The following is a 26,351-nucleotide window of genomic DNA, read 5'->3' on the forward strand; positions in this document are numbered from 1 at the left end:
GCTGGCCAGGGTTTAGGTTACCGATCGGTCCGGCCAAATCGGCGGGGTTCGGTACCGGTATACCAAACCGGTTTGGCTGGAAACCGGTCGAAGTCAAATTTGAATTTGAAATTCTTTGTCCAAACAGTTCGTACCGGTATACCGGTCGGTTTGATAGGTTTACCGACCGATTTGACCAGTTTACCGGTCGGTTTGATTGGTAACCCGCCAAATTCAAATTTTTTCTTTTTTAATTTAAATTCAAATGCCCGCAAAGTATACTAAACGAATGTTTGTATAACATATTTTAGCCTAAATGAACCCTCTAATTCTCTTTTGTATTATTTTTACATTGTATTTGTATACTTTTGTATGCACGTTTTTTTTGTTTAACTTCAAATCCCCGCAAACTATACTAAATAAACGAATTTTTGATAAAATTTGACATCATTAGATTCGTCGCACCTTGAAGTATTTTTAGGAATTTTTTTGGGAATTTTTCATTTTTTGAATTCAAATTTGAATTTTGAATTTAGGCCGGTTTGATACTGGCCCAAACCAGAACCGGCCCGGACCGATTTGACCGATAACCGGTCAAACCGGACCGGTTCCCAACGGTTTTGTGAACCCTGCAGCTGGCTCGCGTTGCTACCCTGTTTCCTTCGCCGGAGCAGCTCTAGGGTCTGATGGCAATGCAGGATCAGATGAGCTCAAAGTCATGCTCGCGTTGCCAGGCAGTTCCAAGTGTGGTTACCTTTTGGTTCTTGGATGCTCAACCATGTCCTCTCCTCCGATCCAACCAACGCAAGCTCCCTGTCAGCAGTCGCCTTGAAACCGATCCAGAGTCTCAAATCTGCTAGGGAAGATGAGCAAAACACGGTCAGATATAAGGGATACTATCTTTTTTTTGCAGTCTTGAAGAAACAGTGCAGACTAATGCAGATACAATCCCAAATAGTTAAACTGTTCATCTGAAGTTTCTGATCGACTAGTGGCGACTGTTGATTCAGCTGGTAGAGACATCATTTGCTCCACTCCGAAGGCAATATCATTGCTAGTCATACGAGTACAGCCTTGGGCTAACTGCACGGTTGTCAGAGGAAATGACTGGACTGTCACACTGATCGTCTGTCAACCTAGGAATGCGAGAATAACCGGTCAGTGATGTGATTTCTCTGAACAAGCGGTAAACAGCAAGGACTGCGGATCCGAAAGAATGAGCCAAACAGGATGATGACACAGGAGGGTTAACACTCTGGAATATAAGAGCACACCACCACATCAGGGCCTACAGGTTACAAAAAAATGAAGCATAGCGGTGAGCCCAAGGTTTTAATAATGATATAACAAAAATAACTATCAGGATGATAAGCTCGCCAATCTTTGAAATTCATAGGAGAATATTGTTACAGGATTCAATGGTTCTCACAAATACCATAAAATAGGAACACCCAGAGCTTTAGGCACTTTCAGAGTACAGGAAAAAATATCAGTTCTAGCATTCAGGAAAGCAAATGCAACATTTGTTTCTTGGAGAATGCTCGGCACATGCAGGTCTGATGGTGATGATGAAGAAGAGATAGTCGTGAATTGAACAAAAGTATATCATGATATTCAACATCCACATTGCCTTCTCCATTCTTCAAACTCAGCGCCTACCGCTCCTCCTTTTACTCTTCCTCCTGCTTCTGCTGTCATCAGAATCGCTCTCAGATGCAGATTCAGATGAAGCTGATGACGTGCTGTCCCTCTGGTGCCTTCGCTTCTTTTGCTTCCTCCTGTGTTGCCGCTTCTTGTCCTCTGAGTCGGAGGAGCTGTAACTTGAACTGCTTCCGGAAGAATATTCAGAGCCAGTCACCGATGATTCGGAGTCGGAGTCAAACACTGAAGCATCACTGCTATTGCTATCAGAATCACTTGGTGAACGATGCTTCCTCTTACTCTTTCCCTTTCTTCTTTCAGATTTTTCTTTCTTCCTCTTTTCTCTCATCAACTTCTTCTCCGCTTCCCTCTCCTTTATAAGATCAGGATTCTCGAACTGATAAGAAACTGGTACACTTTTCTTCAACCTGGGATTCTTAAGCTGCTGCGTTCTGGAGGGACGTGACATGTACACCCGCTCGTTTTTGCACTCGTAGGTCCAGTGACCATGCTGGAAACATTTCTGACATTGGGTATATGCCCCACCAGAAGAAGCTTCTGGAGCTTTTGGCTTCACAGTACCCAGTATCGCAGCCTTCTCTGTACTCATCAGATACATCTGTCTCTTAGCTTCCTTCCTCTCCTGCCAGCGGCTTGGCCCCTCTTCCTTCTGCCCATAGGCATTGACATTGCGGGCAGCCGCAGCCGCAGCACGCTCAGCTTGAGCCCGGCTCAATCCTTTAGCAGCTGATAATGCGGCTGCCTTTATTTTGTCCGCCGCAGCCTGGGACTTATCATCATTTCCAGACATCTTGATTCACCCAGAAACTATCCCAAATAAGCAACCCCACTATCCTGCAAGGAATAAACTGTACTGTTCAGCAGTGAACTCATGAGGCAATTTCATATATTCAGTAAAATGTTAAATAGGATCATCCTCGATCCAGCTGAAATGCAGACATGCACACATTCAGACCCAGTTTTTCATCCCTTCTACTATAAAGGAAAATACAGGACACACTCTTGGTTGGAGTGGCACACATGGTCACAGACTCACAGGGCATTCAATTGTTTAGGGTTTTTTTGTTTGTTATATATTTTGGTTCTCACACCTTGGCCAACAAATAAAAAATAAAGATATTGATACTCATATGCAAAACTTATATATTCTCCACAATTCAGTTTTTAATGTAGGGTGGCAGCATGTAACTACACAAAGTTCTACCATCAATTTAACCTATCAATCATATCATATCAAATTCAATTATCATTAGCTGAAAAAACTTTAAAAAATAGATCAATCAGCTAACTACCGAGTACATTATAAACAAAGTAGCAATAACATAGAAGACAGTGCTATCCAAGCACTTGGTGTAGCTAGGGTTTCACGTTAGGGTGGCCCAATTTTTAATACCACTATAAACGTAATATGCCAACACACAAGTATAGGATTTACCGAATGTCTAAACACAATACGATCAAATAAAAAAGGTGAAGAATATCTTAAAATAAACAAGACTGAAATATGCATATTTCTGGAAGAGATACAACTCTTTATGTTTCAACAAATCTACAAGAGAATTACGCAATGTTTCAATTTACGATTCCAATGCCACATTGAAATCCTAAAACTGAACTGAAATAGTACCTAAATCAATTCTTCATATTCATACCTTGGCTTGGGCAATCCTGTTTCAATGGTCGACGCGAGGGGATAATCGTACAAACGAGTATCCGATTTGCCGATGCCCGATCCCCCTTTCTCCGGTCGCCAATCTGCTCACGGCCTCACCCGGCTTCCCTCTGTGGCGCTGCGCCACCGCCTAGGGCTTAGTGAAGAGAGAGTGGGGGGCAACGCGAAAGAGGGAGGGGGAGACAAAGAGACAGGGGCGAGGTTACCTGCTGGTGTTGGCTGCTGCTCGCTACCGGCTGCCCGCCCGCCCGGCCGCCCGACCGCCGCCGCCGCCGTCTATGGCTCGAACCTCGCGCTCGCGCAGCGCCAGGGCCTAGGGGACAGAGGATTTGGTTAGAGCACAACGCCGGCCCTAAGATATTGGGCCTTGGGCTGAGATTTCAGGGTGGTCCGTGGGCACAAACTTGACAGATTTATTTGGTAGTATATCGTATCGAATGTATACCCGTACGATGCAAATCATATAAATATATGATCAACATATATTATATACAAAACGCTAATTCTAAATAGTTTCGGACCCTTAACTCAAAATGCAATCACCCGGATTCCGATTAGAACTCCAACTTGCTTGCTCTAGTAATAGAAAGAGAGAGATTCATATTTTGGTTCTCACACATTGGCCACCAAACACAAAAATCTAACAATATATAGGTATTGAAATTAATATGCAAAATTATATAACTTCCATATTTCAGATTTTACTGCAGTAACAAAATATAAGATATAACACACAATTTGCAAACAGATCCTTAATCGGATGTAATTGATCATAGGCTCTGTTACGCAAGGAATGGAAAGTTTTTCTTTTAAAGTTGATGCCAAAAATGCACTGGTTCGAATCTTGGCAAATTTGCTTTGCCGAACCAGGTTTGTAGAGTGCTTAGAACCAACAACTCTTAACACTTCTACTGGAGAGTTGGCATAAGAAATGATAGTCACGATTATTCACAATTCTTCGGGCCCCGACAGGTGCAGCAATGCTTCACAAATCACAACTTTCCTATGCCCGCCCAATCTTCTCCACCAGACGTCTCTCGATCTCCATCCTCTTACTCATCAGTAGGGTGTACTTCTTCAGAAGCTCCCTATCTTCCTCCTCCTCTCCGGCTGGGACTGCAAGCTTCGAACCAAGGGAGGTCTTCTCCAGGTTGCCCTCGTACAAGCACGAGATGGGGACGAAGCTTCCTTCGGCGTTGCACAGCCACCCGTGGGCGGCTCTCAGCGCTGCACCCAGCGAGGCTGAATCTGGAACAGAGATGGCGTCAGTTTTGCGGCCATAGATGGATATATCAGTTTGTCATTAGTGACAGGGATCACTAGAAAACCAAAGTCAGGGAGGAGGAGATTTGAGCAGTTACCAGGTCTCTGAACTGTGAAGACAGGACAGCCAAAGATTTGTGCAATGGACTTGAGGATGCTCTCGTTGGAGGATGCCCCACCAGTTGCAATGATCCGCTTGGGAGGGTTCGGCATGCCGAATCTCTCAGCATGGCCTCGCATCGACAGCATTTGACCTTCAATGATGGCACGGACCTACAGGCAAGGCGTGACGAACTCATGGCCATTTGCTTGCCAAAATATCTGATATATCAAAGAATATTTCTATTTGCAGACCTCAGACGGTGGATTGAATTCTGCCACTTCACGCTCTATCAGATTGTCAGATGAGGCATCATCAAGGTTCTCAACAATGTACCGATGGAAACCCACTACATCAACAAACCTATTTGCTTCAGGTTTTGATTCTTATAGTAGAAGGGGCGCAAATGTTACAAATACGAATACAACATTACCTGGAAGTGGTGGCAGGATTTCATGGTCTTTGTAGTAGAATCCTAACTTTCCACCTACATACAAGATAAAAAAGTATGTCATGATTCCAGGGCCACAACTGAATTGATATGCTAATGCCAATCCATATTTGAAAGCTATAAAATGAAATATGTAGCAAGACATTCAAATTTCAAATTGCTAATTTATTCTCATAAAAAATGTTAATTTCCTTGAGGATTCTAAAATAAACTGGGCAGAAAAAGGTTGTTGAGCAAATGACCGAGATAAATTCTAACCGTTTAGAGGGGGCGTTTTCTCTAGATAGCTGTTGAAAACATCCCATGATTTCTCTGCACACTCATTTCGCACATCTGAAACCACAATGAGAAGTATCGTCAGCAATGTGACCTAAAGACATGATACGTGGTAGACAATAGAAAGGAATCGTGCATACGTTCTCTGGTCAAGGAGCCATTTTTATAGCATAGCATCACCATGTAACCATCAGGCTCAACAGGGTTGGGGAAAACATGCCCTTCAAGACTTGGTTTAGCTTCTGCTGTTATCCCAAATACCTACAAGATAGGAAATGAATTATGTACAAGAGTCAGGTAAACATGCCAGGTAACCAACACGAATTTGAGCACATCTTCCCAACTTACTGTATCGCTAGTACCAAGGCTAATGGCAAGATCACCAGGAGTATTCAGAGTTAAACCTACAATAGATGCAAGGGTCCCATAATGCTAATATAAGAAATCAAGAAACCAATTTCATGCCCATTTTACACAGCTAAATAGATGATAACAAATGTCAGCTGCTCAGTAAGAAACACTAGTCAAACACACCTGCAAGGCTATTAGGATTGTCACCAGACCACTGAATGACCAAACAGTTCTTATCAAACTGAAACCTGAAAAAGCATCCATTTAGGTAACTATAAAATGGTAATGTAAATATGGCATTGGTCATTAGGGTTTATTTTTCTTATTCAGCTAGCATGCCCACTCATATTAACTTGTCCATCATGTTGAAGAGCTTAATTTAAATCAAGTGATCATAATAAAAGTAGTGTTTAACTTCAGATATTCATATACTGATATACATAAAAAAAATTACACTAAAAGTGGTGAACATAAATTTTGAAGTGTTCAGATTTCAGAGTTCATCTGGATCTAATATAGTGAAAAGTTGTGAGCAGGAAAATTCTGCAACAACAGATTTACAATCTGAGCGTGTATTAACAGAAATAAAGACCACCCTGAAGCTTATATTGCGCTTGGTTGCCTATAACACCTCAGCAAACATGGAAACGGTAATTTCTACTTGCAAGATAAAAGGTATGGCATCGGAAGATAAGTACATGGCAAAGGTGATTATGAATCTATGGTTGCAAACGAAGTACACTACAGGTCAGCTTGACAGTGTTCATTTAGCACAGGCTTAATGTAAACAAAACTTACCTTTCAACAAAATAAGGAGCAATCTGGCCAGCAGCTGAATATGCTGGTGCTAGATTTCCAAGCTTTGCTTCAAGATCAGGAGCAGTTGCCTAGAGCAGAAAGGGTGCAACTTTGATAATTTAGTCCATGAGATATCTTAAACAAAAGCCCACAGTTTGATGTTTTATACTTTAGTCATTCAACAAATATTAAATGTATTAACAAATGAGCTAGCAAGTTACAAACCTCTAAAACAGTCTTTGACCAGGTTCTCTGGTTTATATCCATCAAGTTCATCCCAGCACCATCAGTTTCGTCAATACTTGCATAGCTTCCAACAAAGATTGATGCCATGAATGAGCTCACCAAAGATATTCTCTCGGTATCTTCATAAACATTGGGCTCTGTTTGATAGATCTTTCGTATCTGGGGACCAGTGAATCTCTCATAGGCACGAGATCCTGTCAGTTTTGCTAACTCCAACGCACCTCCGACTGCATTCTCTATTTCTCTGCATTGCTTAGTTGTGCTACTGTCCATCCATATTGGTGAGTTCATTGTAGAAAAGGCATCCTTGAGCTGCAATAACAAACTCTTACTGGAATCTAGGGAGGAAAGAACTGTCTTGCTGCCCTTCTTCCAGTAAACACTGCCATGTTGCTGCCCACTCCCTGAGACAGCCACAACCTTACTGAAGCTTATCTTGGGTTTTAACTTCTCAAGCAGCAGCTCCAAAGCTTCCACCCACATAATGGTTGGTGAAAATATGTGGCCATCATCAGTGGAATCTCTGTATACCCCACCTTCAGTTTTGTAGTGCGGCAATTCAGAGTCAAAATTAACAATTTCAGAAGCTACTATCATTAACTCATTGTTGAGCGCAGTAGCTTTCAGTGACCTGTAAAATGAATGACAGTTTTGGATCCAAGTCTGATGGTGACTTCACAATTTAGGACGAAAATAAAAGGAAAAATAAAACCCACAAAGGAATATATGAAGCAAATGGTGGTACAGTCATGGTTGCTGACTTATCAGTATGAAGAATACAAAACAAAGAAACCACATTTAAGCTGGGTCAAACCCTTGAAAAGGATCGATCTCAAGAAGAATCACGCATAGGTGTATTTTTGTATTTAGCTAAGAACTTGATTTTGCAGTCAGAGCTGCCGACATTAAATGAAATTGCCACATCACATCCGACTCGAAGTGTTGCTTAATTCTTGACCATCATCTAAAAAGAGTAAACAGCAAAGTAGCATGGGCAATTAACTATGTCCATAGCGCTGCACAAGGAAATTCGCACATACTAAGTCATAGTTCAAAAGAAATATATACCAAGTCTGCAGAATCTGTATCATACTGCTACGAACTACGGTAGCACTCAATGGAAATCAGATCACAATACTAAATACGCAGTTTCTTAAGCCCCTACCACTATGACCCTATTACGAACTCTACATTGTAGCAACACCACCTCTCCACCATGACCTTGCACAGAAATCCCATGGCACCATGGCATCAACTCTATACTAATTAATTCTGATTCCCCTTCTTTTTAAACATTCGACCAGAGTAGCAGAGTAAAATTCTATTCACTCAACCGAAATCAGTACTGCCGTAAAATTTAATCACATTTAATTTCAATCAACCTTTACAGGCTGGCAAAGTTCGTATATTTATTACTCCCTCCCCGTCTCGATCCATCGACTAGAACAATGAGCACTTCATAAGATGAACAGGCTACACCGGACCACAGCAAAAACAAGATCCAGCGCCCAAATGAACTGTAAGAGAGGGAGACACTGAGAAAGGGACGAGACTTACTGAGTGGAGCTGTCGAATCCGAGGAAGAGAGAGCCCTCCGGGAGGGAGCCTCGGCCCGCCATGGCCGCCGTCTCTAGACTACGGGCAAAAGCGATCCGGAAGGCGAAGACGACAAACTACTGCGCCGCGGATCAAAAGCCGGGAGAGGGATTATATACCGGCGATCTAGCGGACGAGGAGTAGACTGGCGACCGTCATATTCGTTGGCTTCCTTCGGATAAGGATGTTTTCGTTATCCTGGATAGACAATAGGATGATCAATTCATCATTAGCAGAGAGGGTAGAGGATGGACGAATCGGCTGGGTTCCGCTGCTGCTGGTTCGGTTCTATCGTACTCCACTATAGTCTACTCCTAGTATCATTTGTGGTAGCTGTTGGAAGATGGAAGTATGGTCGTTGCAGATCAGGTTGCTCTCTGACGCGTGGGCCCTTTTCTTTTTATCTACAAAATACAGCACTGTATAAAAGTGTAGAATAGGACCTCCCCACGCAGCATTGAACTGCGTAAAATTCATGGGTTAGAAGAGGATTTAGGTATTCACTCGTATAGGAGAGGTCTTCTTTGCACCGTGATTCACACATTAGCACCGATATAAACAATTTTCAACCAATGTCCTCCTGAAAACAAAAGGTGGTGTGGAACGTAACACATAATTTTCCGGAGATAAGCGATTACATACTCAATTAGATGCTTGTGAAGTTTATTTCTGAAGACCGGCAAAGCTAAGATCAAGAAGGCTAAGACTGTCCGCACTGGGGGGCGCTACCCCGCGCGCTATGCGTTTGCAGTTGGTTTTAGCGCAAAAATGCGCTGCAGCGGGGCGCGCTACCCCGCGCGCTATCGTTGCGGACGGGGCTCCCGCGAGCCAAAGCCAGCGCGGTAGCGGCCGTCGCCATTGCCCTCCCGTCCTCCTCTCGCGCCCGCAGCCGCAGCGCTCCGCCGGATCCACGCGCCGGCCGGAGCCCACCTGACCGGAGCCCGCTCGAGCGGAGGGAGCCGCGGCCGCGGCCGCCGTGGCCCGCCACTGCAGCCGGCGCGAGCGGAGGGAGCCGGGGCCGCGGGCGCTGCCCCTGCTCGCCGGGCCGGAGCGGAACGAAGGGTGTGGGGGAGGCCAGAGAGAGGGTGGGGACGAGGCAGGAGAGGCAGCGCGGATCCGCCAGCTCGCCGTCGTCCGCACCGGGGAGGGCCGAGCTCGAGCTCGAGGCCGCGGCGGCGAGGCCGCCCACGCCTGCGCGGTCGCCGGTGCGGCGCGCGCCTCCGGCTGCCGCGACAGCTCCTCGGCCACCTCCGCCACCCACCCGCCCAGGCTCGAGACCGCCTTCGCCCCCGCCGCGAGCCGCGGAGCTCGAGGCCCGGCGGGAGGCGCGCGCGAGCGGAGGGAGCCGCGGCCGGCACGCAGGGACCGCGGCGCGGGCATGCCAGGGACGGGGGAGGAGGAGGGGGAAGAGGCCGACGGCCGGCACAGGTGCCGAGGAGGGGAGGGAGGAGGCCGGCGCGACTTGCAGGCAGCCGTCGCGCGCATGCCAGGGATGGGGGCGCCAGCGTCGGGGAGTAATGCCGGAGGAGGGGTGCGCCTCCGCCTCGCCATCCGGCGCACACCCCTGCCTCGTCGGGGCCGCCCCGTGCGGGCGTGCACGGCAAGCCGCGCCGAGCTCGGGCGCCGCCCCGCGCAGGTGTCCGCGGCGAGCTCGGCATCGGGGTGGAGGGCTAAGGCCGCCGGCTCGGCGAAGCTCCAGGCGTCGAGCTCGGCATCGGGGTGGAGGGCTCGCGCGCCGAGCTCGACCGTGCCGGAGCGCCAAGAGGGAGTGCGGGCCGTGGCCGGATTCAGAGCTCGCCCTCCCAGGCCGCGGCTGTGCGGAGCTCGCCTGCCCAGGCGCGGCGGCGTAATGCTCCCCCGCCCGCGGGCTGTGGTGGCGCGGAGCTCCCCGGCGCCGAATCCGGCTGCCGGAGCTCGAGGGAGGAGGGCGCGGGCCGCTGCCGCCGCGCGGCGAGGTAGCAGGGAGGAGAGGAAGGGCGGAGAGGGAGAGGCGGTTGCGGTGGCGGAGAGGGAGGGATGGGGGCGGAATGCCGGCGGGGAGAAGAGATGGGGAGGAGAGAGAAAAATGGGGAGGGAGTGGAAAAAAAATTGAAATGTGGGTCCCATGGCGTGGTGGTTGATATAGAGAGGAGATGAGTGGATGGGTGCGGAAGAACGAGGTATAGAGCAAAATATCTTGATGATCAAAATAGAATATTTTATTTAGAGAGTGAATTTAGAGAACGACGAGTCCGGAGAACCTGATATGGTAACGGCATCGGCGTTGGACTCAGGAAGGAGCTTAGGGTGAGCTGGCTAATCAGACGTCGGATGCTTCCAGAATGGTCGAGATCAGGTGCTACTGCTACTGATCCAATTCCCTTCAGGCCAACGTCTTTTTAGTGGCCTTCAAAATTACAAAATTTTACAAAATTTCACGTGACATCGAATCTTTGAACGCAATGTAGCTAAACAATATAATTGATTACACAGATTGTTTATAATTTGTGAGACGGATTTTTTGAATCTAGTTAACACATGACCAAATAATAATTACCGAATTCAAACGAAAATACTACAATCACAGTTTTCATTTTACGCATCTACTCCCTCCGTTCCAAATTATAAGTCATTTTAGCAAATCTAGATACATAATTTTTGCTCAGCATTTAGATATAGTATTTATTTAGATGCATAGTAAAATTTATATATTTAGATTCGCTAAAACGACTTATAAATTGGAACGGAGTGAGTAAACAATAAACAAGAGACAAGTACCCCGCCTTTCTTCTCTTTCCCTCCTAGACCCGCCGCCGCTTAGGTGCTGCGGTCTACGAGCGGCGCCGCGCGGGCAGGGCCGCGAGCGGCTGCGGCGGCGCGAGGGCGCAGAAGCGGGGGCCTGTAGCTGTGGCTGGCCGCCGGCCGGACGGTGATGCGGCCTGCGAGCGTGGGGGACGGAGGTGGCTGTGACTGGTGTCGGCGCTGACTGGAGGAGTACTGCAGGTCTGCTCTCTAGTCTCTACCCATATTTTGAATACCTAAGGTGAAAATCCTGGGCTCGCCACGCCTCCTCTTCTCTGCTTGTGCTTAGCTTGATTCTACTCAAATCGGTACACTCAGTTGTGCATGACTACATTGGTTCGGCTCACCGGAAGAGCAGCTTCCTGGAGCAGGTAAGGCGTGTCTGATCTCTTCTGATTCTTTTGTGAACTAGAAGATTTATGTCCGATCCTTGGGATGACAGTGCCTGCAATCTTTGTTGCAGGAGTGGCAAATCGGCGGCGCCCTCTCGTCTCGGCTTGTTTTCACAGCATCGGAGGGCGTTTCAGGGCGTGAGAATGGCGAATGCTGGCAGCAAGAGTGGGCGTGGTGCTCTGATTGTACTGGAAGGGTTGGACCGGAGTGGCAAATCATCACAGTGTGCTCGGCTGCTGTCCTATCTGGAAGGCCAAGGTTGGCGTGCTGAAGGGTGGCGGTTCCCGGATAGGGGCACCAGTGTTGGGCAGATGATCTCTGCCTACCTGGCAAATGAGTCGCAGCTTGATGACAGAACGGTTCATTTGCTCTTCAGTGCAAACCGCTGGGAGAAAAGGTAACAAAACTGTTGCAACATGCTAGTGTGATATGCTGGAAGTTTGGTCTGAGTTATATGCTGTATAACGTGCAAAATGATTCAAGATTGCTGTAACTGTGGAGCTGTTTTGTTTGGTTGGACAATTGCAGAGCTTTGATGGAAAGCAAGCTACTTGGTGGAACTACTCTCATCGTAGACTGTTATTCTTATTCTGGAGTGGCTTTCTCAGCTGCTAAAGGGCTTGATATTGAATGGTGCAAGGTGAGCTTGGTAACATTGTGCTGTATAATGATTTCCTATCTTCGCATAAACACCTGGAAGTTGAGCAGTGACGCCTATACTATTTCAGGCTCCAGATGTTGGACTTATAGCTCCAGATCTTGTAATTTATCTGGATGTACAACCAGAGGTATTCTGTTTATACTCTTTCTTTTTTATTCTGTTTATATTTATCCTCGCTACAGTATGTTTATACTCTCTATATTCTGTTTATACTCTGAGTTAGTGTTCCATAATGAAGGTGCTAGAATTTTTTTTCAGTTTTATTACATTATTTACACACTGTAGTGATGATAGCTATTGTTCAGCCTTAACCAAATCAAAATAACCTTTACATGTAGAACTTGGTGATTATGATATGGTTAAGGTCACCCTGTATTGAATTCTGTCCTGGAAGCTGGAACACTAAAACAATCCACTTTATTTCTGAAGCCTTTGCCAAAGGGCGGAAATTTGGGGGGTGGGGACTTTTTGTTCAGCAATTTTCCTTGCCCACCTGCCTATAATGCTGCATACCAGCCTGTATGCTGAATTGATGTTCGATGTCAATATGTCATGTGTCACAAATTCCATGCTTCAATAGTTTATATTGATTATCCTCCTGCTTCATAGTGGTATGTGAATCTTTGTTACAGAAAGCGGCTGAAAGAGGGGGCTATGGTGGTGAGCGATATGAGAAGATTGAATTCCAAAAGAGAGTTGCAGATCATTATCATTCACTCAGTGATTCGACATGGAAGGTAACTTAGTTTCTTCAACGATCACCGCAGTGTGGTCTTTTGTGTTTGCTTTGTCTCTTGTGCAAGTGACTCTAGTTCTGTGTGTCAACTCAACTACTCAAGGGACCAGAGTGGCAGGCTATATTCTTTTCGACTTCCTGTGATCTATTTCTGAATGCTAATATTGCTAATTTGATATGTGTGAAATAGAAACTCCCTAGATAAATCTTGTGTTTATGAAATCTGTTATCAAATGAATCTGCAAATCTTACTCAACTCTTGTGTTTATGAAGATTGTTGATGGTTCCCTTTCAATGGAGACCGTGGAAGAACAGCTGAGAGAACTGGCTACGAACTGCATTCAGGAGTCTCAAGAGAAGCCACTTACCAATCTGGCTTGGTGAAGCGCCACCATCCCGTGAAGAAACACAGCTCAGCAAAGGCTGATACATCCGCATCTTTATGTGATCCACCGTTTGCTGGTGATGAGAAATTAGGCATCTGGCAAAGCTTTCATTTACCATTCTCTGTATCACCGTCCCGTGTGCAATATACATTTCCACATTTGATTGGTGTTTTCAGATAACATTCTTTTCTACACTTATTTCTCAGAAAGTTTATGCTGGCGTTCAGGTTGCGTCGTACTAATGCAGAACGTGAGGATACGAAACACTTGACTCCTCGGATTTCATGGCTATACAAATATACAATTGCTTCTGGACTGAACATATTTTTTGTAAAGGCATGCATTATCACTCAAGCAAAAAGAACGTTAGCATCTGAAATCTCAATTTCCAAATCGTTGCAAGAACGGTGCATGTAGCCAAAATTCTCGCCCTGTTCATTGGTTGGTGTGGATCGTGCTGACGACATCGGCATCAACATCTTCGTAGCATGGCTGCTTTGTGGGCTGCAATGTTAACCGTACCCACTGGTTCCAAACCTCTGATGCAACGGCTTCTACGGCTTGGGCTGGATTTTACCTAAAAACAGTTAGACCGGACCATGAACAGGCCGACAAAAATCTTACTTCCCAGATTGCTAAACATAAACTGGAAAGATGAGCCAAATGTGTCCATACTCCCATAGCTCCATGCTCAAACATCATATAACAACGAACAGAAGCATTATCTTCTTACTAGCATACCATGAGCCTTAAAGGAACATGGTAAAACCTCGAGTCTCAGATTCAAATGCCAAGGATAAACCACCAAATGTAGGTTGTCAGAGGGTACGCTTTGGTTTTACTACAGATAACACAAGTATAGCTCGCAGTGCATCTTGGCACAGGTAATGCTTGAGATCCGCCTACACATAACTGTCGATCAGAGACTTCCTCATGTCATCGACAATCGCTGTGGGCTGCCCTTCTCTCAGCTTGAAGACGCTCTCAATGACCGAGAGCTCGGTGGCCGTCGTGTCTGAGCCACAGAATGCTGTCCAGTCGTTCACAGTCATTCCTGCAGCAATGACCTCGCTGCCTCTGTTCACGGTTCCAGCCACGAGCGGGACTTGCAAGAGTGTGGAGAGCTCATCAAGGTCTTCAATGGATGTGTGAGGATGAACCTGTTTCACAGGTGGCATTGCACATTAGGAATAAAACATTTCCAAGCTGAAGATAAATACAGTTGATAGTTAACACCGTACCAAGCCACCCCTGTTAGAGAATGCGCAGTAGCTCCCCACGAGGATATTTCCAGCAATAGTCTGCCTGAATACCTCAACTCCAAGCACATCTGCAATAAACTCCTCCGTCTCCTGGAGAATCAAGCATCATGAAAGAATCACCTTTAGGTAATTGAGAGAAGGCAAAGGTTCAGGGACCATCAACAGATATACATAGGCATACCTTGTCGAGGTCAGGATGTGTAAGTGCAACATGATCATTGCAGGCTATGCAATTGCCAAGGGCTGATAACCTCTCATCAATACGCTGTACAACCACTTGATCAGGCAAGCAGTTCCTCAGATGCTGCAGCTCTAGAACAGTTCCAAAGCACAGGGAGGACGTAAGCATAAAAGATTCATGATGGATGGTGTAACCCACGAAATAAAGAGGCAAAAATATCACATGTACAACCAAGCTGGAATGGTTATATATCACTAAAAGATAGGTACAATCTCCACAAGACTTCACCCCAGAAATTTCATGGAAACTTGTTCAACTGCAGGTCCACAATATAATCTGACAGCTTCAAGAAAACGTACATGGTATCCACAATCAACAAATACGACTTAACTCACGAAATGCAACCACTCTCAGGTGGTTTCAAGACTATTTTAGGTGAAAACTATATAATTTTTTTTATTGAAAATAACCTAGAGGTAGAATGCTGCTAGAAATAAAATTTCCTAGAACGCACAGATAATTTCAGGAAACTGTGCCATAAACTTGCAAAATCAAACGCAGCTGGACAAATATAAAGGAAGGAACATGCTTGTGAAAAGGAAATCTGGACAGGAAGTCCATAGAAATTCCTAACAAGCAGCTGTGTGTAGGGCACTAACAACAGGTCTAGCAGGAATAACATAAACATTCATTTACATCATAAAGCAAATATTTACCTTGGTCAGTGGTGGTATGTGGCAATAGAAGTCCATTCTTGTTTCCTAGTACATCAAAATGGAAAAGTTGAAGGCGGGTAGACAACAACTCAGATAGCAAAGCCAAGCTCAAATACTAACCAACACAGAGTCGGCCGATTATTCTGGTGCCACCTATAGAGGTCTTGACCACGGGAATGGAATCTGCAAGCTCAGCCTCAAATGCACTGCAAATCATGGAAGAACATGTCGTTAAAGTTAGATATTCCTCCACTTACACCAAAGGATGCCCAATAACTCAAATCAAAGAAATATGTAGGACTAACCTGTAGAAGTTCTCTGACCCTCCAATTGCGACCAGGCAGTAGGCATTTGTTAGCTTAGAAAAAACACCAACTTCACAATTGTTCTCAAACTGAATACCTGAAAGAGTTCACATGCCAGAAGTTGCAGATTATAGAACACAAAACACAAACATTAAAAGGATCGTCAGAGTGAAAAATCACAGACCCAACTACTTATACCCAAACGAGAACAAGTATGTATATACATATTTTTCTTCTTCAAAACCTAGCAGAGAACAAACCATGAACTGATTCGCAGAAGAGTTCTCATATTATTAAGGATTTGCAATTGCAATACCACTGTAGTATTTGTCCAAATGGCAATTCCACAAACTACAAACCAAACTTTGTCACACTATGTAGCTACCAAAACACTCATCAAACTGAAGGCAACCCTAGCCTTGTAACTCTAAAACCAAAATTCAGGCAAGCATATGCATTCAATAAACTACCTTCTAGACCCCCAAACCCATAACCTTCACCGCATAAATCATGAAACAGGAACTATAAGTGTACCAGTCATCTAGCCGCAAAACTAACAGACCAAAACGAAGATTAGAGCGCTATCGACGCCATTTGTGGAGACTGGAGTATGAAACTCCTACGGACGAAACTCGCATAAAAAATATGGCATAAGGAATTCGAAACTTACGGGTCGCCATGGTCGACCGGTGTTCACGGAAGCAGCAGTTCCCTCAACTACAAGCGCGCACCTGCAGATCAAACACCAGAGCGATTATCACCGGGGGGGGGGGACTTGAACCAGCCGAGGAATTCGACTGGAGATAGCGATCTACGGAGGAACGAGGAAACAATCGAAAGGAGAGACGAACCGGCGAAGCGGATTTCGGGTGGGAGGCGGCGGCGGCGGTGGGCGCAAGGGTTTCAGGCGCGGGTCTGCGAGGGCGGAATGTGAAGGGGTGGGAGCCGCACTGCCGCAATGATGGGCGTGGCGGTAGTCGGTAGGATCGCACGCACCCGGACCCCGAGGCGGCGCGCGGTGGAGTCGTGGGTGGGCTGGTCTAGTTGGGCCTCACTTGTCCGCGGTGGAGTTGTGGGCTGGTCTAGTTGGGCTTCAATTGTCGCACTAGCGGTTTTTTCTTTTTTATATTTAAAAAAATTAAAATTTCAAAAATATATGTCCGTTTTCAAAAATTTCAAAAATATACCCCGGTCGCCCTCCCATAGGGCGACAGGCCCAATGTGTAATTTTTTTTTTCAAATTTGCAACGAAGTCCCTGGAGAAAAAAAAACAAGCCCTGTCGCCCGTTGGGGGGGGGGGGGCGACAGGGGCCTGTCGCCCGGCCCACGGGCGACCGCCGCTGGGCCCGGCCCACAGTCGCGGCAGGGGGCCTGTCGCCCCCCCCCCCCCCGCGGGCGACCGGGGGGCCTGTCGCCCCCCCCCCCCCGCGGGCGACCGGGGTCTCCCCCCCTTATAAAAGCCCCAGCCCTCCCCTTCCCTCCTCATTTGAGCCCGAAAATTCCACCAAAAATCCAGAAAAAAAAAGAGAGGAGTGAGGAGAAGGAAAGCGGCGAAGCCCTGCCGGATTCAGCACTTGTGATCTGCAGGTTAGTACATTTAGTTTAAATATTGTTATATTTAAGTACTACGTATTTAAATATGAGTAATTTAATTTAATTAGTGCTATAGTAGATCCATTTAAGTAGGAGTTCAATGATACTTTAGTTTGTAGTTACGTAGTAGTAAATTAGTTTAGAAAATTAGTTCTACGCATTTATTATTACAATTGCAGTGCTATTAGAGACATGTTTATAAATTAATTATGATTTAGAATAGAATTTGGCATATGCAGTATAGAATTCGAGAGTCATCACATAGTTATGAATACTTATACGTTATAGTTGAATTCCATACTTAGTTTTTACGGATTATTGAATAAGGTAGTGAAGTAAAGAGTATAACTCGATAAGTATTATGTGATATACAGATATGTCGAGAAAAATGCAGTTTCAAGTATTTTATGGTGAATACAATGTTATGTATGGGCCAAATGGAGTAGATCTTTCTGCCTTTAAGCGCACATCTAGCGACATAGATAAACCTCTGGAAAGGAGTTTTGGTTCCATATGTAAGTGGCTGCAGCGTGGGTTCCATGTTGATCCGTTGACACATGTGATCACTGTCCAGTCTCTTGTTAATTGGGAGGTAGAAAGTGAATTATGGAAATTAATGATGATACACAGCACTGATGACTGGCAGAAGTACATGCAAGCAGCTCTAGAGCGTGGGTGGCCTCTGGCCATTCTTGTTCAAATCCGGGATAAGACACAAAATGAAATCCAACATTGTGCAGATCAAGGAACTCCGAGTATTCGAAGAGAGACCAATTATGTTGAGCAAGATGAGTCAGAAGAGACAGAGAACCAAAACATGGGACCACAGGGCCTTGCTGATGAGGGAGAGAGGATACATAGCATTGTGGACGAGATGGAGGCAGAAGACCAAACCGCAATAGAGATGGAAGAATATGAGGACTCATCTGATGACGAGCAGTACTCATTGCCAAAAGAGTGGAAAGAGCATGGTTTTGGCAGTCATATCGCAGAAGATGTACGAAATCAGGAGTGGGAGTACAGAGGGAATGAGGTAGTGCAAAGTGCAACATATCCAAACATTGAAGCCGTAAAAGATGCTGTGAGACTATGGGCAATCTCATTGAAACGAGAATTCAGAGTCGTGAAGTCTGGCAGTAAAGAATATGAGGTGAAGTGTGTGAATGCTGGATGTCCATGGCGAGTACATGCATTCAAGGGAAAATGGAAGTCAAACTGGAAATGTTCCATTGTCACAGAGCACACTTGTTTGCTGTCAGAAGTTATTCCCTCGCATCGCAATATATCATGCGACTTTGTTGCAAAGCAAATGTATGGGTTTATTATGGACAACCTAAATTATGAGCCAAAAAATGATTATTCGACACATTGAGCAGACTTACCAGTACACCATCAGTTATTTGAAGGCATGGCGGGCTAAACAAAGGGTGTTCGAGATGCGGTTCGGCACATACGAGGCATCATATGATAACCTACCTCGTATGTTATCCCAGGTTGCTGCTAGAAATCCTGGAAGCTTTTATGACACATACCTTTTACCAGCCGTGACTAGGGGACAAAGAATTATGCAACGAGCCTTCTTTTGCATAGGTGCTTCTGTTAGAGCATTTCAGTTTTGTCTTCCGGTGATCTGCATTGATGGCACATTTTTGACTGGAAGGTATAAAGGTCAGATACTCACCGCAATCGGTGTAGATTGTAACAACCAAATTGTTCCGCTCGCATTTGCATTTGTTGAGAATGAGAACATAGACAGTTGGTATTGGTTCCTTGAACGAGTGAAGAATCATGTTGTTGCTGCACGTCCAGATGTGTGCCTTATTAGTGATAGGCATGCAGGTATCCTGCAATCAATACTGAAATTGCAATGTGGAACTGCGACAACGCCTCCATTATGGCCTGATGTCCAAAACAGGTGGTGCATTAGGCATATGGGTGCAAACTTCTATGAACACTTCAAGAACAAGGATCTTAAGAACCTGTTTAAGAGGTTGTGCACCCAAAATCAACAGAGAAAATTCAATGCATTATGGCAGATGCTTGATCAGTTGACTGCAGAGCTAGTGAAGGTAAGGGCATCAGGAGCAGGCACGAGTCAGGCTGCAGAGGCTAGGGATTCAATTGAGAAGCCATTTTCACACTGGATTCGAGGTGCACCTAAGGAGAAATGGTCATTCCTTTATGATACCAACGGAATACGGTATGGTATTCAGACAACGAACCATGCAGAGTGTTTCAATATGGTTATGCGTTCTTGTCGTGCCTTTCCACTTGTGGGAATTGTTGAGTTCATCATGTATGGGTGCATGAAGTATTTCAGAGAGCGTTACACGGCTGCAAGCATAAACATCAGCAACCCTCAAATTCAGTTTTGCAAAAGAGTGACACAATATATGCAAAAGAAGATTGAAAATGCAAAACTGCACCGCGTCATATCCACAGGTACAATGGAGCATAGATTTGAGGTTCTATGTAAGGATAGAAGTGGTCGTGGTATCCGTAGAGATAGAGTGGTACAGGAGAGTTTGATTACAGTTGATGGCAAAGCATTCTGCTCCTGCATGAAGCCTAAGTTATTGCATATGCCATGCTCTCATCTCATTGCGGCATGTGCAGAGTCTGCGTTACAGCCAGGACTATTTGTTTCACCGTACTTCAGCAAGGAAGCAGCTATATCCACATGGGGACATGAGGTATACGGGATTGGAATTGTGGGGCCTTTCACTCAGGATAATGAGAATAAGATGTTTATTCCTGATCCAGCCACTAAGAAAGGCAAAGGCCGTCGTCAGACACGTCGTATTCGGAATGGTATGGACGAGTCGGAAGCAAGCAAGGCACAAAAACGTTGCAGCCAATGTGGATCATTGAGTCACAACTACAAGAAGTGTCCTCAGAATGCACTTCACGATGCTGCTGACGTCGGTCCTTCTGGAAATCCCAGAGATGGAGCACCTCCTACGTTCAGACGAGCATCGGCGAGAATTGCTCATGGAAGGCATTCGGTGTCATGATCCACAATTGTATTTCATTATTTGTAATATGTAGTAATGAAATATGGCAGGTATGTAATGAAGTATTATTGTATTTATGTGTCTAGTTTGTATGAAATATATTTAGCTATGTGTTCTCATATATTTTTGAATGCAGGTATGGAGATGGACTCCTTGCTAGACCTAGTGATCGACTCGAGCCACAGGTCTTACTTTGCAGCTGTTGAGCACCGAGCCCTAGAGGTGCTACGTCCTCGTCCACCCGGCGAGGCGATCTCTATACACAACGATTGGTGTGACCGGTATGTAATGAAATATTATTGTTTATGACTTATGTATTCGCCGGTATTCCTTTGTTTCGACATTTTTTGTTTTTTTCCAGGTTACGTGAGGCCGGCCTACTGACTCTGAGCCGTCTTGTCGAGGTTGGGCCTATTCAGCTCGACCGATCCCTCCTGACGGCGCTCGTTGACAGATGGAGGCCGGAGACACACACGTTCCACCTCCCGTGTGGGGAGATGACTCCTACGCTGCAGGACGTGGCCTACCTCCTCGGCCTCCCTATCGTCGGGGAGGCTGTAGGTCCGCGTGTGGTGGCGGCCTCATGGAAGGATGAGCTGGAGGCCCGTTTTGCCCTGGTTGACCGCGTGGATGAAGCAGGTCCGATCAACTCGCACCCGCGAGCAGCAGGTCCTTCGAAGACCTGGTTCCTACAGTTTACAGTACGTATTCATTCCAAATATAAATTTAATTGTTACAATTCACATGTTCCATTGATAGTTGAAACTATTTATCTTAATTGTTTATGCAGCCTGCCCTTTTGGCTGCGGATGCCGACGAGTACAGTGTGACCAGATCGCTGGAGGCGTACCTACTTTGGTTGTTTGGTTACATCATGTTCAACAACACTCATGGCAACTCGGTCGATAGGATTCTCCTTCCGTATGCACGGGAGATTGCGGATGGGGACGAGGACGTACCGCCCTACAGCTGGGGTGAGGCGGTACTTGCAGCCACTTACCGTGGACTCTGCGATGGGTGCATGAAGACACATGGGAACGCTATCCTGTCAGGGTGCCCACTACTGCTACAGCTTTGGTCGTACGAGAGGCTAGCCGTTGGTCGCCCCTTGGTCAGCCACGAGCCTTACCACGGGGGCATGTACGGCGACGAGGAGGACGAGAGGCCCACTATGGGAACTATCTGGATCTGGCGTCAGGTATGTTCGCAACAAACCTAATTTTGTTATTCATTGTTACATGATGTATTAGCGCACTTTTAATTTTACTTATTCGGAATGCAGAGGTCCTGGGCACATGCGCGGGTTAAACGCGCATATCCTGAGTTTGTTTCGGAGCTCGACATGCTGACGCCCGAGGACGTTGTCTGGGAGCCTTACAGCCCAGAGGCTGTGGCTACCCGTGCACCAGCAGGCCTGTCTTCGCACTGCTCCGCGAATGCGAGCCTGTGGCTTACTTCCGCCGTCCTGGTTTATGACATCGCGGTTGAGGCATATTGCCCCTGGAGAGTCAGGAGACAGTTTGGGCAGCGCCAGGAGTTTTCGGTGCCCATCGCGTTGGAGCGTGTCAGTCGCCAGGACCACAGGTAATTATGAATGAACTTGGCTCATACATTCGTGTCGATTCTAACGATTCTTTGTGGTCCACTTTGTAGGTTGTCAAGGAGTGGCTTGCCGTGCTCTGATGATTGGCTCACCAAGATCCAGCCGTGGGTGGACCAATGGGAACAGGCAGACGAGCACTTGGTCCATCCAACAGGACCACACACAGATAGCTCCTTTAGGGCTTACCTCACCTGGTACTTACCCCGGACTCGGGCTCGTCTGGTTTTTGTTGACACTCACCCGCAGCCACACCAGGCGAGGCCTCAGGATGGCTATGCCCGGCACCACGTGGAGGCACTAGCTGGCGCGGTGAGTCTCTTGATCATATTTGCATATATATAATCATATTCATAAGATAATTCATGTGTTTGTAACTTTACTGAATTGATGCAGTTTCGCCTTTGCAACATGATGGAGACGGACTGCTCGACTTACCTGACGAGGGTACGTGCCGGATCCCCAATGACCCAGTTTGAGCAGATAGAGGCATGGTCGAGGCAGCGTGATCAGTTGCGTCAGGTAACGCACAACTTCGGAAGCCGTGTGCAGTACGAAGACAGCCACGGGTCGTCTCAGGCGTCGTCGTCGTTCCCGTGTCCGTCGACCATACACGGGCCGACGTCGCAGTTCTTCCCAAGTACAGGTAACGTACATATCTCTTTAAAATTACATCAAGTGTTCCTACATATTTACTAATATCACATACAGGATACGATCCAGCTACTGCGTTCGGCCATACTGGAATGTTTAGAGGGACAGCACCAGTTGGCGGACCGTATCCAGGGATGGTACCGGGGCCACAGATACCGGCGTGCACAGGTTAATTTATGTTTCGTATTTTAGTTTCTACATATCATTACGAAATATATGAGCGTACGCTAACATCCATATTTTTTGCGTAGGATTCTACCCCGATGCGGGCGCCGGACCTTCTTCTTCCTCCTTTCGACCAGATAACGAGACATTCACCTTAGACGACTTCGACAGCTTGAGTCCAGAAGAGCCTGCCGCGCAAGGTGACCCCGATGTCTTGGGGTATTCACAGCTAGGAGGAGCACCACTTGGGATCTCTCAGCAGCAGACACCGCAGCCCCTTGCGCGTCCTGAGCGACAGGTGAGGTCTCCGGAGTTCTCACCTACTCCGAGGGACATGTCCGTGCCCAGCAGAGGGCTAAGAGGGTCCGACGCCCTAGGGGTGGTTAGATGTATATGATGTTTATTTGTAATGAGATAGCTATGGACCGCTTATTTGTATCCGATGTTTATGATTGTGGTAGGTTACTTGTCATTTGTTTTTATAGATATTATTTATGTGAACTTATTATGTTTGTGGGTTCTGTCGGTACCCTGCAGCAGGGATACCCACTCTTACTGCAGGGAAGCAGGACCCGCGTAGTTATCCGTAGCTGCGCGGGAGAGACGGAGTAGCCAGGCCCCACAGGCCAGGCTTTTTCCCTCACCAGGCCAACGGCCCCGGACCGTTCCCCGCCTGAGGATGGGTCCGGTGGCGCCACGTGTCTCCATGGAAGGGAAGCTCCAAGCTGACCGCCGAAGCCTCGGACCCCCAGAGGGGTCCGGGACCTCCTACGCCCGTCCGGACTCCCCTCACCGTGTAGGGGTCCGAAGCCGCCACGTGTCCCGGAGGCGTGGGATCGTGCGCGAGCCTTCCGGAGGAAGACTCGCCCACCTACCGCATTTAATGCGATAGACAAGGCGTGCTCTGCCGCCGTGGTACACAAGACAGCCTTTTGTCAGGCCCCGCTGCGCGCCGCGTATTATCAAGGAGCACAGTGCAGCCGCCTGAGCCGCGCCCGCGCAGAGCCCGCCTGTAGCATTAAACGGATACGACAGCACGGCACTTTTCCATCATGCCGCCTACGCCGCAAGCTACACCGCCCGCTTAAGCAATGTGACGGGCGGTGTCACTAGCTGCGACGGGCCCGACCTGACAAGACGACGCTAGGACATGATGGACGAAGGGCTCCGGGAGCAGGCGAGGGAATCCAAGAGAAAGATCTCCTTTGCCTGCAACGCCATAATGCATGAACAGTGCGTTAGGTTATACTACATCGTTGGACCCACCTGTCGGGGATCCAACGACTGTGTACGCGCCCCCTTGAGATATAAAAGGGAGGCGCTCGCTGTGCACAGGGGACATCCATACAGACTCAAGCTCTCGCACCTCCTCACGCTTGTGGGAAGGCAATACAACACACAGTGGATGTAGGGTATTACGCTCCGGCGGCCCGAACCACTCTAAATCCTGCTGTGTTTCTTGTGTTCTGGAGGGAGATCGATCTAAGACTAGCTACCCCCTGAGTACACACCCTCTGGGCTAGGGCGGGTGCCTTCCGCCACCCGGCCGTGGTTTGCAACACCACGACATTTGGCGCGCCAGGTAGGGGGAGCTAGCTGGTCGCATTTCATCATCCTCTTCGTCCCCATGGTTCGTGTGGACGACGTGGAGATGACGGAGGGGGTGGCGTCCTCCACGCCACACGCCCCTCGCGTTCCTGCTCCAGGGGCAACCGTGCCTGTGGAGCAGCCACCGTTGGCGGTGGCGCGAGCCGCCCGCCGGCAAGAGTCAGGGCGCCCATCAAGGGCCCCCTCACAGACTGCGAGCGGCGGAGCTCTAGCCGCGGCTAGGGAGTTGCTTCGCAACCCTCCGGCTGAGGCAGCCTCGCCAGACGCCCTGAGGCAGTGGCGAGACGACGTCGACCGTCTCCTCCACCTGGCTCAGGCCTCCCCCAGTTCTGCAAAGACTGGGCAACGACCTCCGCCTGGCAACGCGGTGGTACCTTACCACCAGCGTCAGGGCGGTGCGTCGGCGTCTGTGCGCTCCCCCACCGTGAGGGGTGCACGAACAGAAGACTTGCGGGCGGAGCTCAACCGCCGGCGCGCGGGGGAGGATGCCCGCATCGCTGTCGAGAGGGCGCGAGAGCGCCGTCTCAACATTGAGGGACGCAACCTCAATGTCGATCTGGACGCGGCGGCACCCAGGCCTCCGGTGAACGCCCGGATTCAGCCAGGGGCACCGGTGGCCGGGGTGGGCTGTGCTGCGCTTGCGGAGCACCTCCGCGCCGTGGCGTGGCCACCCAAGTTCCGCCCCCACTTGCCGGAAAAGTACGACGGTACTACTAACCCGTCGGAATTCCTGCAGGTGTACGTTACCGCCATCACAGCAGCTGGTGGCAACGGCGCCGTCATGGCAAGCTACTTTCATGTAGCCTTGTCTGGGCCAGCCCGGACCTGGCTCATGAACCTCACACCTGGGACGATCCAGTCCTGGGAAGAGCTCTGTGCAAGGTTCACAGCGAACTTCGCCAGCGCCTACCAGCAGCATGGTGTGGAGGCACACCTTCACGCCGTGAGGCAAAAACCCGGGGAAACGCTTCGGGCTTTCATCTCGCGCTTCACTAAGGTACGGGGTACCATTCCTCGTATCTCAGATGCATCTATTATTACTGCTTTCCGTCAGGGGGTGCGTGATGAGAAGATGCTCGAGAAGCTGGCGACGCACGAGGTGGAAAGCGTCACTACGCTTTTCTCCCTGGCAGACAAGTGTGCCAGGGCCGCCGAGGGCCGTGCATGGCACTCAGCTCCCCAAGACGGAGACACCAAGGCTGGTGGCTCCAGCGCTACCGCTCAGGGCGGTGGCAAGAAGAAGAAGAAGAACCGGGGTCGTGGGGAGCCGCATTCTGACGGACCAGTCGTTGCAGCAGCAGCGCCACCAGCGGCGCCGGCAGCGGCGGCAGCGGCTGGGGGCCAGAATACACACGGCAAACGCCCTCGCCCGCAAGGTGGAAGCGGAGGTTCATGCCCAGTGCATCCCACCGCTCGCCACAGCGCTGCTGACTGCCGCGAGATCCAAAAGCTCGCGAAACGGGTCAGTGGGCGGCGGGAGCAGTCCTCTAAGGATGACTCACCCCCTCCTCGCCAGCGGGCCGGCAAGGAGAAGGCCTCTGACAGCAGAGCCGCAGCCGGGGAGAAGGAGCTGGGGTACCAATCCCCCGCTCGAGAGCTGAAGGGCGTCTATCACAACGACGACTCCGATTCCGACAACGGCGACCGCCGCAAGAAGCTGTACGTGATGTATGGCGGGAGCTGGGAGCTTGTCTCCCGGCGGGACGTGAAGACCCTTCGCCGGGAGGTCCTTTCGGTGAAGCCGGGGGTCCCCAGGGCGGCGCCGCACCAGAGGTGGATGAACACCACCATCTCTTTCGGGCCGTCCGACTGCCCGGAGAATATGGCTGGAGCTGGTGTGCTACCTTTAGTCACTGCTCCTGTCATATCCAACGTGAGGCTCTACCACGTGCTGATTGACGG

At 48.2% G+C, this 26,351-nt stretch overlaps 5 protein-coding genes across 9 annotated transcripts; 1 reads left to right on the plus strand and 4 right to left on the minus strand.

Annotated features, from left to right (window-relative positions):
- Window positions 1-1,323: 1,323 nt before the first annotated feature.
- Window positions 1,324-3,695, minus strand: LOC120661979 (zinc finger CCHC domain-containing protein 10-like). Of its 3 annotated transcripts, none has more exons than XM_039941013.1 (3): window positions 3,520-3,695; window positions 3,294-3,431; window positions 1,324-2,475 (listed from the first exon to the last, which is right to left on the minus strand). In XM_039941013.1, exon 3 carries the CDS (start codon window positions 2,429-2,431, stop codon window positions 1,628-1,630), a length of 804 nt encoding a protein of 267 aa, XP_039796947.1. In that variant the 5' UTR covers window positions 2,432-2,475; window positions 3,294-3,431; window positions 3,520-3,695; the 3' UTR covers window positions 1,324-1,627. The 3 variants fall into 3 exon arrangements, with proteins under 3 accessions (XP_039796947.1, XP_039796946.1, XP_039796948.1); XM_039941012.1 differs by having other exon boundaries at window positions 3,294-3,449; window positions 3,520-3,679; XM_039941014.1 differs by lacking the exon at window positions 3,520-3,695 and having other exon boundaries at window positions 3,294-3,505.
- A 355-nt stretch (window positions 3,696-4,050) lies between these two features.
- Window positions 4,051-8,763, minus strand: LOC120661977 (xylulose kinase 2-like). Its single transcript, XM_039941011.1, has 11 exons — window positions 8,356-8,763; window positions 6,778-7,429; window positions 6,553-6,641; window positions 5,938-6,002; window positions 5,752-5,807; window positions 5,544-5,664; window positions 5,386-5,460; window positions 5,110-5,163; window positions 4,931-5,025; window positions 4,675-4,849; window positions 4,051-4,561 (listed from the first exon to the last, which is right to left on the minus strand). The coding sequence occupies exons 1-11, from the start codon at window positions 8,415-8,417 to the stop codon at window positions 4,317-4,319; spliced, it is 1,689 nt and encodes a 562-aa protein (XP_039796945.1). The 5' UTR covers window positions 8,418-8,763; the 3' UTR covers window positions 4,051-4,316.
- Window positions 8,764-8,959: 196 nt separating this feature from the next.
- LOC120662950 (basic proline-rich protein-like) lies at window positions 8,960-9,945 on the minus strand. The gene is made up of 2 exons (XM_039941992.1): window positions 9,325-9,945; window positions 8,960-8,974 (listed from the first exon to the last, which is right to left on the minus strand). The coding sequence occupies exons 1-2, from the start codon at window positions 9,943-9,945 to the stop codon at window positions 8,960-8,962; spliced, it is 636 nt and encodes a 211-aa protein (XP_039797926.1).
- A 1,221-nt stretch (window positions 9,946-11,166) lies between these two features.
- LOC120661980 (thymidylate kinase-like) lies at window positions 11,167-13,582 on the plus strand. 3 transcript variants are annotated; one of them, XM_039941016.1, is made up of 7 exons: window positions 11,167-11,376; window positions 11,494-11,546; window positions 11,639-11,965; window positions 12,097-12,208; window positions 12,297-12,356; window positions 12,862-12,966; window positions 13,239-13,582. In XM_039941016.1, the coding sequence occupies exons 2-7, from the start codon at window positions 11,500-11,502 to the stop codon at window positions 13,347-13,349; spliced, it is 762 nt and encodes a 253-aa protein (XP_039796950.1). In that variant the 5' UTR covers window positions 11,167-11,376; window positions 11,494-11,499; the 3' UTR covers window positions 13,350-13,582. The 3 variants fall into 3 exon arrangements, with proteins under 3 accessions (XP_039796950.1, XP_039796951.1, XP_039796952.1); XM_039941017.1 differs by having other exon boundaries at window positions 11,534-11,546; XM_039941018.1 differs by lacking the exon at window positions 11,494-11,546.
- Window positions 13,583-14,006: 424 nt separating this feature from the next.
- LOC120661981 (eukaryotic translation initiation factor 6-2) lies at window positions 14,007-16,810 on the minus strand. Its single transcript, XM_039941019.1, has 8 exons — window positions 16,667-16,810; window positions 16,486-16,546; window positions 15,816-15,912; window positions 15,631-15,716; window positions 15,511-15,555; window positions 14,795-14,925; window positions 14,593-14,703; window positions 14,007-14,511 (listed from the first exon to the last, which is right to left on the minus strand). The coding sequence occupies exons 2-8, from the start codon at window positions 16,493-16,495 to the stop codon at window positions 14,254-14,256; spliced, it is 738 nt and encodes a 245-aa protein (XP_039796953.1). The 5' UTR covers window positions 16,496-16,546; window positions 16,667-16,810; the 3' UTR covers window positions 14,007-14,253.
- Between the last annotated feature and the right edge of the window lie 9,541 nt (window positions 16,811-26,351).

This window comes from Panicum virgatum, chromosome 2N (assembly GCF_016808335.1).
Source record: "Panicum virgatum strain AP13 chromosome 2N, P.virgatum_v5, whole genome shotgun sequence".
NCBI classification, from domain to species: Eukaryota; Viridiplantae; Streptophyta; class Magnoliopsida; order Poales; family Poaceae; genus Panicum; species Panicum virgatum.

Excerpts from the sequence above, each read along its gene's own strand:
- LOC120661979 (XM_039941013.1), bottom strand. The coding sequence starts at position 2,431 with ATGTCTGGAAATGATGATAAGTCCCAGGCTGCGGCGGACAAAATAAAG.
- LOC120661977 (XM_039941011.1), bottom strand. The coding sequence starts at position 8,417 with ATGGCGGGCCGAGGCTCCCTCCCGGAGGGCTCTCTCTTCCTCGGATTC. Across the intron at positions 5,808-5,937 it reads CAATCCTAATAGCCTTGCAG|GTTTAACTCTGAATACTCCT; the intron begins GTGTGTTTGACT and ends CATCTATTGTAG. Across the intron at positions 5,461-5,543 it reads TGGCTCCTTGACCAGAGAAC|ATGTGCGAAATGAGTGTGCA; the intron begins GTATGCACGATT and ends TTGTGGTTTCAG.
- LOC120662950 (XM_039941992.1), bottom strand. The coding sequence starts at position 9,945 with ATGGCGAGGCGGAGGCGCACCCCTCCTCCGGCATTACTCCCCGACGCT.
- LOC120661980 (XM_039941016.1), top strand. The coding sequence starts at position 11,500 with ATGACTACATTGGTTCGGCTCACCGGAAGAGCAGCTTCCTGGAGCAG. Across the intron at positions 11,547-11,638 it reads AGAGCAGCTTCCTGGAGCAG|GAGTGGCAAATCGGCGGCGC; the intron begins GTAAGGCGTGTC and ends TCTTTGTTGCAG. Across the intron at positions 12,967-13,238 it reads TCAGTGATTCGACATGGAAG|ATTGTTGATGGTTCCCTTTC; the intron begins GTAACTTAGTTT and ends GTGTTTATGAAG.
- LOC120661981 (XM_039941019.1), bottom strand. Across the intron at positions 14,926-15,510 it reads ACATACCACCACTGACCAAG|AGCTGCAGCATCTGAGGAAC; the intron begins GTAAATATTTGC and ends GAACTGTTCTAG. Across the intron at positions 14,512-14,592 it reads TCTCTAACAGGGGTGGCTTG|GTTCATCCTCACACATCCAT; the intron begins GTACGGTGTTAA and ends CCTGTGAAACAG.